This window comes from Ursus americanus, chromosome 33 (genome assembly GCF_024610735.1).
Source record: "Ursus americanus isolate L20-20 chromosome 33, mUrsAme1.1.p, whole genome shotgun sequence".
Taxonomy (NCBI): Eukaryota; Metazoa; Chordata; class Mammalia; order Carnivora; family Ursidae; genus Ursus; species Ursus americanus.
The window spans coordinates 23,985,357-23,995,253 of NC_142159.1; the positions used below are offsets into that span (position 1 = coordinate 23,985,357).

The window sequence follows — 9,897 nt, forward strand, 5'->3', positions numbered from 1 at the left end:
CACCGGCCTATCCCAATCCCCCAGCCCCCTCCCCTCTGAAGCCCTCAGTTTTTTTCCCAGAGTCCATAGTCTTTCGTGGTTTATTCCCCCTTCTGTTTACCCCCCCTTCATTCTAACTTCTATTTTGTGTATATGCTTTACTATAAATAAAATGAATTAGGTAATATAAACATACATATAAGCCGATATGCATAAACACTTTAATCATAGGACTGTGTGATCAAAGTCTGCACAGCACTACTCTAGACCAGTAGTTCTCAACTGTGGCAGTTAGGCCTCAACCCCGATGACATTTGGTAATGTCTGGAGACATTTTTGGTTATTGCTATTGGGAGAGAAAGTACTAGCATCTAGTGGGTAGAGACCAGGGTTGCTGCTGAACATGGTACACGGGATGCACAGGAAACCACACAGTAATACCCTGCCCCTCCCCCAAACACTTATCTGGCCAAGGTTGAGAACCTCTGTTCTAGAGCAATAGAACAGACAATCTATTTGAAGGCAGTACAACCAATGTGGAGGGCACTGCGAGTTGCCTCCCCAGCATCCATTCCCCTCCTCCTCTGTCTTAACAAGACCCAAATTTCTTAAGTCATATAGTTTGGATAATTTTGAACCCATTTCTAGTTTTAGCCCTGACTCATTTAATCAGCATAATACCATCGATGTTGCCATGTCATCTGTTCAGAGATGGGCACGTGATTCAGCCCAAAATAAATAGCATAATCTCCCGGGAGCAGTGACCGGTTTAGAGATGGGCGCATGTCCAAGTCGGTCCAATCAGATTAAGCGTAAGACTTTTCAATGGTGGAGAAACACTAGGAGCTGCTGGAAGCCATTCTATATCTATGCAGGGACTAATCTTGGAATCATGCAGATATTTCTGGAACATGGGAATCAATAAGGGGTCCCACAGTAACACTGCTGAGCCATTTAAATAAGTCCTCACCAGAGCCTGTTCTCTCTCTAGAAGTTAGGTATATGTGCCAATAAGCCAGTTGGAAGTTGAGTCTGTATTACTTACAAACGAAAGCCTCCTAAATAAGCTTAGTCAATAAAAAAAATTTACACCCTCACTCTCCAAGAAAGCACTTACAGAATTTTACTATTATCAATAATCTTCCAAAAGTAGCTAGGACTCATGATACTAGTAAGCTTTGTTTCCAACAGCTCTGAGAAAGCTCCCTGGATGTTAATGTAATTTTGCTCCTAAGGCAATGCTGCTCTAACCACGGATGCCGGAAGTTCAGAGAGAACTCTCTGTGGGGTAGTCCACTCAGTGAAACCATGGAAAGGGTTTGAACAGAGTAGCAGAAAGACCATGAACAGCAAGCCATTAAATTACATGTCTGGGAGCGGTCTAAGAGTCGCTCTCTGAAATCTATTTGCCCAATTTTCTAAAAAAATCTATTACCTGGATTTTTCTGTGCCTTTTCCCACTCTTAATACTTATTCCTGAATGCCCCCCCCTCTCTCATTCCTTCTGCCCAGAATTGAAGTCATGTGTTTAGTACATAAACATGGATTTAACCTTTTCTTTTTACCCACCTAAGCCTTACTTGATATGCCCCCTACCCCAATGGATTAGGCTCCTCTCCTCCAGTTTACAGGAGAACAAAGCTAGACTACCACTACTACAACATACAGACTTGGATTTCTTATCTTTATGTGACCAGAGACACAAAAACTTTTCATTGTGCACACAGATTTTTGCCTTTTAACTCAGTGTCAAGTAACAAGGACACCTTTCAAAAACTGGATGTTGTCAACAAGAATCTGTTTTCTATATATACACTCACTCATCTTCGGCACTAAGGCCAAGACCGATGTGCTCTTTATTGTAATTGATCCCCAGTTGGTGGTAAACTGTTTTCCAGATGCACAACTTCCACGTAACTACAACATGGATTCCACCAACAAATGATACTGTGAGTCAACCTGTGATCCCAATCCATGGAGTTTTCAGTAATTCCCCCTTTCATCTTCTAACTCTACAGTCACTACTTGAAAACACTAGTGCCTCTTTATAATTTTCTGAAATGCCTTATTTGAATACCTGGCATAGGGCTTAGAAGATTTTGATTATGCAAATTCTGTATTTACACAGCCAAAGCAAAATGCCTAGTTTCTATGCAGCTAATTACCTTTTAGATTCTATTTCCTATATTCTACCTCATTTAGAAAGAAAATTTAAATACCAACCTACAAATGAATAAAGAAACCCTATAGTACTTTCCAAACCTGAAGAGAATCATTATTTTTCACAAACACACAAATCCAAAATAATGTTACCTTATGCCAATAGTTTCAGCAAATCTTCATGTAGACCCATGTTCACAATTCATAAATAATCAAAGTACCGCTTCTCTTTATTTGGGACAATTTAACAGGCCACATAAATCTAAAGGCCCAGATAAGACACACACTACCTTTTATTCACTTAGTTAATCATTAAACAAGTATTGTTTAAGCATCTGTAACAAGTGTAACACTGTACTTAAGATGTACCAGTGATGAAAACAGACATGGCCGCTATTATAGGAAGCTTACTGCTGGCGGGACTCTTTCATACAAACATCACACAGCATTTAAAAATGGTTGTCACATATAAAAAATACACCGATGAAATAAAAGTCAACTTAGATTCTTGATATACATAAGCCCTATATAAAATATTATGTGCATACTATACTTGTCTTACCAAAATTTCTTAAAGCATTTCAGTTAAGCCTTGCATCTTCTCTGCCTTGCTCCCCTGGCCAATACATGGACATAGGACTAACACTCCCAAAGTAACCATTAGCTGACACAGATTACATCTGCAGAGACAAGCACCGTACAGAAGTGTACCAGGTGATAGGTGTCCATAATGGGGGGAGGGCACGAAACACTGAATCTTGAAAATATCTTGGATTATGTATTTTAAACCTTAAAGACATACCATGTTCCCAATAAAATACATTTTAAAAGCTATGTGAGTATATTTGATGACAAAAGAAAAAAATCATGCCACAGAAATAGCACAAAAGCATATAATCCATGTGTCCACCTTCAACTCCAGTCCAGCTTAGCCCAGCTCCTTCAGGTGCTGAGCAAGTCTACTAAATTGTCACCCGGCTGTCACTACTGTGCAGCAGGTGAAGGGCGTCACTAACACTACATGGACTACCAGAACCCCGAGACATTTGAGAAGGAAAGTTTAAAGAATTTTTCTTAACAGACATAAGGTCTAGTCCCAGAAGGGCCACTTCAGAGGATTTCAGTGCCTCTCTGAAAGAGCCTAAACAGTAGAAAAGGAACTCAAAAAAGTTTGAGTATGTTTTTTATTTTGACAACAATATTGCCCAGATTTGGGGACAGGAGGGCAGAAAGAAGAAAACAGCAGAATCCCTGAAGATACTAAAAATCAACATCAAGTGAACGGTGTTTGCTCGTGAAGAAGTAACACACCCTAAGAACTGGTTACGAAAGTGCTGGGAGGTATCAGAAGCCTTCAAAATGTGTTTTGAGGGGCGCCTGGTTGGCACAGTCGTTAAGCGTCTGCCTTTGGCTCAGGGCGTGATCCCAGCATTCTGGGATCGAGCCCCACATCAGGCTTCTCCGCTAGGAGCCTGCTTCTTCCTCTCCCACTCCCCCTGGTTGTGTTCCCTCTCTCGCTGGCTGTCTCTCTATGTCAAATTAATAAATAAAGTCTTTAAAAAAAAAATGTGTTTTGACTCAGTGACTACACCATTAACGGTTTATCCTAAGGAAGTAATCAGAGAAATACATCGGTACGTATGTATGTTGGCAAGATATCAGAAACGAGATTAAATACAAATTATGTCATCAGAATAAATCAGGCAGCCCTGTCATAAAACTAGTATAATGTCCTCACTCCACATTCCAGTCCCTGGGCTTGGAAACTGTTTGCCTTCTTCACTGCAACCACTGAACAGCAAGGATTGATTAAAGGTATACTTAGAAAATTCACTAGCATGAGGCCATAATGTCTTCTAAGAAGAAAGCAATTTAAAGACTAGGAGCCTATTTTAAAAGTAGCTATGGAATTACATTTGGTACACACACACATGCATAGAACCTTTTCTAAAGTGTTTTTAGGTGTTGGTTTGTGGGTGGTTTTTCCTCCAGTTCACTTCATGGGTAACAGTGTTGAAAAGATGACTATTAGAGATTAAAGGAGTATTTTTGCCTTTGCAAAGAGCCCAAGAAACAGTCTTTAAAAAAAAAAAATTAAAGAATTTTGAAAAGACTAGGAGTTGTTTGGGTGTAGTTTTTATTTCCCAGACTCTAAAATTAATTTTCAACGACTCCTAAGTCTCTTACACCTGCTAAAAATCATTATTCAGTATTAATTAGTGATAGCATTAAAAACTTGCTTGATGTTAGTTTCCAATGGCTATTCAACAAACAAGAGAAATGTGACAAATTTACAAACAAAGGGCTCTGACTTCTTTTCAAAGATCGTGAATTTCAGTTTCCTGGAAAGATGCCAGCATAACGACAGTGGGAACTAGTTACTTAGAGCAAAGCAGTGCGTCTGGCATCGGACCAGGTGGGACCGCTGGGTTTACTGATTTTAACTATATGATATACTAAGCACTCAATACTTAGCTCCTTTTAATGCTCTTCCCTAAAAGAAATGGAAGTAATATATTCTAGGCTACTGGGAATGAATCAAGATCCAATTTCAGAGTACGGAAAGCATCCTGTTCAAAGACTTATTTTCCTTCCTGAGTATCTGCAAGTAATCCTGAGCTGCTGCTGAAGAAGGAACCTATTAAATACAAATGGCTTCAGGCACCACCTAATAAACCCTCTACATTCTAATCAGTCCTCGCGACTGGTGCCGGCTACTGCAGTTTTCCTCCATCACAAGTGAAGAGGCTGCTGCTCAGTAGAGAATTAGCAGCCAGAGGGCACTGTGAAGGGCGGGTAGGGCGATTTCATCAAGACAGGGCAATGGATTATGCAGCAAGCTGCACGGAGGCTGCTCCCGAGCAAGTAACTCTTCCTAATCTGGAATACAAAGAATTTTTTAAAAGCCCACCTCACTTACAACATGGAATCATAATCATGGAGTATAAAATCATTTTTAAGTTACCCTTCTTGGCTTGAGAAATGACTTTAACGTGGCCAACTTGTTTACAACTCCCCAGAATGACCAATTAATATACTGTATTAATTTAGGAATGCTCCCCCCTCCCCTGTGACTTTCAGGAAACACTGGGAGATGAAGTGAAAGGCTGAAGAGGGAATGACAGGGAAGAGATGAATGAGAAATTCTCCCTATGTATGAAGCACCAAAATTTTTGATTGGAGAAACAGAGTGGGTGATCACCTACAATTGGAAGTACAAACACTTTCATCATAGTTATTTTGCAGGTAAGTTCTCAACCATTACTCATTTGTAATAAAGAACATACCTCAGTCAAAGCTGCATCTAAAATACTCAAGTCAAGATGATAATCCAGAATAAATTCTATTTTATGCAGAATGTCCTACACTTAAAAAAATTGCTGTGCCAGGCTTGTGAGGTCCTCAAATAATACAAAATACCTGGAACACTCCAGAAGGAACCAAAGCCACTGGCTGTATTAAAAGAAAATTACTAATACTCATTTTCACTACTATTTTCTCAAGAAACAAAAAGTCACCTCCCTTCCTAAACCCCCTACCGCCCAACTTCCCTAAAAATGCGTTGCCGCCACTGAAAAATACCAGGTGCAAGATGATCAAAAAAATGCAGCTCTCAAACACAGGGCACATCTTAAGGTGGATGCGTCCACTAGCAGGTGAGAGGCATTTCTTTTCTTTAAGATTTACTTATCTGACAGAGAAAGACAGAGGGAGGGAGCGAGCGTGCAGAAGCAGGCAGGCAGCAGCAGAAGCAGACTCCCCGCTGAACAGACAGCCCGATGCGGGGCTCCATCCTAGGACTCTGGGATCACCACCTGAGCCGAAGGCAGACGCTCAACCAACTGAGCCACCCAGGCGCACTGAGAAGCATTTCGACACACCTTCCTGACCTCATCCCCTACCCCCCACGTCCCCCAGTTGCCCTCCCACAGGTTGCTTGCTGGCCAGCATCACGGTTCGCCAGAGCTTTCCAGGCCCCTGCCGAAGTCCAACACCCGCAGCCCTCCAGACTGTCTGAACTCGCCGCTGCGCTACCCCGAGAAAGTCCCCCTCCCCCTCAGCATTCACGAGACTGCCCAGGGCCTTCGGAAAGAGGCCCTGACGCACAATCCAGGCAGAAGGACAGCCGAGTGCAGTACGACCAGGGCGGCCAGCTGGGAGGATGTGGGGCGGACCGAGACACAGTGACCAGGCAGGACCGCCCCCGAGTGACACTCGTCACATCGGCCTCTAATTGTTTAAATGGAGAAAAAGCAGGAGACGCCGCGGGAGAGAATGGGCGTGGGGGCGCGGCGGGCGCCGGGTAAAACCAGCCTCGGGGGATGCGGCCCGGGGCAGGGGAAGGCCCGTGTCCCCGGGGCCTCCTCACACCGGAGGGACCTCCTCCTCCGGGAGCCAGCACTCCCGCCCAGGGGAGGGCGGGTAAGCCGCCGGGGCGCCCGAGGGCGCTGGGTGGGAGAGCGGGGTCGGGGTAGGGGGCGCGGGGTCCGCCCGGGACGCTCACCCGCCGGCGAAGAGGTGAAGCAGCGTGTTCTCCTTCTGCTGAGTGCCCGTCGCCATGGCCGCGCCGGCTCCGCCGCCCCCGGGTGCCGCGGGCACGAGGTCGCTCGAGGGATGCGCGACAAGGCCCGCTCTGTTCGCCCCGCTGCCCTCAGGCGGCTGCCGGCGCCGCCTCCATACGCGCGCGCCCCGACACCCTGCGCCCTCGCACTGCGCCCTCCGCGGCGTGGCCGCCGGCGCCTCACCGGCCTCTGCGGCGCGAGCCCAACACCAGCCAGAACCCGGCGCGCGGCTGTCACGTGGCGGGGGCCGGGCCGTGTCGTCACGCGGCTGCGCGAGTCCGGGGCGGCACGCGGCGGGGGTGTGGGCCCGGATCTCGTGCGCCCATTGGCCGGCGTCGGACGTGGGCGGGGCGACTGCGCAGTTTGGGCGGGCGTCCGCTCCGAGCGCACGGCTGGGCGGGGCCGACCTGGGCCAATGCGCCGGGAGTGAGAACCGGCCGAGGCTGCCTGGTCCCCGCTCTGATGCGGAGAAACCCGGCTTGCCAAAACCTAGGGAGACCCAGGGCCTGGACTTGCCTCTCATTTCCTAGTCTATTTTTAGTTCCGTTTACTTTTTGTGATACCATGTGCAAAAGGGTGTAGAAATTACAAATTACATCTCACAGCTCTGTACTCAACATCCAGCTTAGGGAAAACACATAATCAAAACAGCCTCGACCCCCCCCCTCCGCCCCGTGGACCCCTAGTATAATGTGTATTTTTTATTTTTCTATGATTCTGCAAAAACGCGTTTGGTCTATCCTTTCTGATCATCTGCGACCCAGACTTCTGAGCTCCAAGCTTGTACGGTCAAGCTGCTTCTCTACTTGCATGTCCTTGGGTCGCTGTCAAACTCAGCCTGGCATCTTACCTCCAGGTCTGACAGGCAGGCCTTCTCTGGCCACCCTGCAGCACACTATCACATGATTCCATTTAATATCCTCACATAGGCTCCTGCAGTCACTTTGTTGATTTATTCCCTTAAGCTGACCTTTTACCCCCGAAGTGCAAGCTTCAGGAGAGCGGGGATCTTCTTTTATTTCTGTTTGTTCCCGGCAAGGCACCTGGCAAGGCACCTGCCGCTAGTAATGCCCGAGAACATAATGAATAAATGTCCCGAACTAAACTCATCTTTCCATTCTCCCCCCCCCCACACACACACACCTGCCCCGCCTGTGTATTTCCTATCCTGGTGGTGACACCACCATCTGCATAGCCACTAACACCAGAAACTTTCCTGTGACGGTGGACTCTGTCCTCACCCCCTTTTCTCAGCAGCCCATCACTCACCTGGCACTTCCATCTCCTGAAATTCTCCCGAAGCCATCTCCTTCTCTGTGTTTCTGCCCTTACTGCTGCTGGAAGGTTTCATGCGGCTACTTTGTAGCAAACAAATCTGCCTGCTCTCACAGGCCACCCCTTTTACCCCCTAGTCTGTCATCCCCCACTCCCATCCCCCTCCAGAGGCACAAGATACAGAATATACCAGCCCCGTGTTTTCAATCTCCAGAGCTGCTAAAAGCAGTACCTTGATCAGACCAAACTGCTAGATGTCCAGTGTGTAAACACAAAGAGAGCTTAAGCAGAAGGGAAATTGTGCGCAAACACAAGAGCCACGTATTTGATTGCTGGGACTCTTTAAAAACAGCTCTTAGGAGCAGTCATCCAAAACACAAGCGCAGTGAAAACTCCATATTAAAACCATTACTCCCAGGCTTAGGACGGGGAAAAGGCACACTAGTGCTCCATGATATGGGAAAAAAGAGAAAAGGAGGGAAAGAAGGCAAACAGGAAAGAAAAAAAAGTGAGTTTCTGTTTCCCAGATCTCCCAAATCCCTTGCTTTAGCTGCTGGTGAAGTCGGCGTTGGTCTTAGCTGAAGATGATTTATGAGGCCATGAATACAAGGAAGGAGAGAGTAACAGGACCCTGTTAACCAGGGCATCTGGGCAGGGTCCTAACCCAAGGAGATGCCATCCTTGGAGCAGAGCCCTACCTATTGGCTGCTCTCAGGGAGGTGACTGAGTTTGGGACGTAGGCTTCTATCACCAAGGCAGCACCCACGCTCTTGCCTGCTTTTGCTAAGCTAGTCTGGGCTATGCAGGATGCATGAACAAGCCTACCCACCTCCTTGTGAATAGTAACGCTGCCTTCGTGTTAGAGCTTTTCCAAGGTCTTTCACATGTATTATCTCGTTGGATACTCACAATGTTTGGCAGCCCTGTTGTTTTCGTTCCCGTTTTATGGATAAGCAGGACAAATTTGCCCAAGGTTACACAGCTAGCTAGTGGCTGATGCAATGATCTTCATGCCTCTGTGCTTTGGAACATGTTGTTGCCTAGGATGCCCCCTTCCTCTGCTGGACCTCCTCACCAGCTCAACAATCAGCTTTTCTGTAAAGCCAGAGAGCAGCACCAGCATTCATTCCCCGACTCACGTGTTGGTGGGAGTGAAGACTGGACAACATTTTCCGAAGGAAGTCTGGACATTTTGCCAAAATGTTGAAATGGGCACATCCTTTGACCCCCCACACTGAGGAAGATGTTTAATTCATTTATTCAACACATATTTATTGAATATTTGTTCTGTTTAAGGTTGTTTTCTAGGCTCTGGGTGTACACCAGGGACTAAAATGGATAAAAATCCTTACTGGAATAGTAGCACTAAAGTCCAGCAATACAGGGGCGCCTGGGTGGCACAGCGGTTAAGCGTCTGCCTTCGGCTCAGGGCGTGATCCCGGCGTTCCGGGATCGAGCCCCACATCAGGCTCCTCTGCTATGAGCCTGCTTCTTCCTCTCCCACTCCCCCTGCTTGTGTTCCCTCTCTCGCTGGCTATCTCTGTCTCTGTCGAATAAATAAATAAAATCTTTAAAAAAAAAAAAAAAAGTCCAGCAATACATAAAAAGGATTATACGTCATGACCAGATGAGGTATGTCCCCGGAATGAGAGATTGGTTTAACATTTGAAAGTCAATCAATGTAATTCAGCATACGAACAGAATAAAAAAGAACCAGAAGATCATGTCAACAGATGCAGAAAAACATTTGACAAAACCGAATACCCATTCCTGAAAAAAGCTCTCAGCAAACCAGGATTAAGAAGGAATTTCTCTACCTGATAAAAGGCGTCTACAATAAATCTATAGCTAACATCATACTTGGTGGTAAAAGATAGCTTGACTACCTCCTTGAGATCAGCAACAAGAAAAGATGTCTACT

At 46.0% G+C, this 9,897-nt stretch overlaps 1 protein-coding gene across 1 annotated transcript in view; it reads right to left on the reverse strand.

Moving 5' to 3' along the window:
• The window catches only part of SLC25A33 (solute carrier family 25 member 33), a 32,536-nt gene extending 25,626 nt beyond the window's left edge, over window positions 1-6,910 (reverse strand). The window contains exon 1 of the mRNA XM_045803607.2: window positions 6,644-6,910. Within this exon, the coding sequence (XP_045659563.1) occupies window positions 6,644-6,699 (56 nt within the window). The 5' untranslated portion in view covers window positions 6,700-6,910. The remainder of the gene's footprint in view (window positions 1-6,643) is intronic.
• Window positions 6,911-9,897: the final 2,987 nt, after the last annotated feature.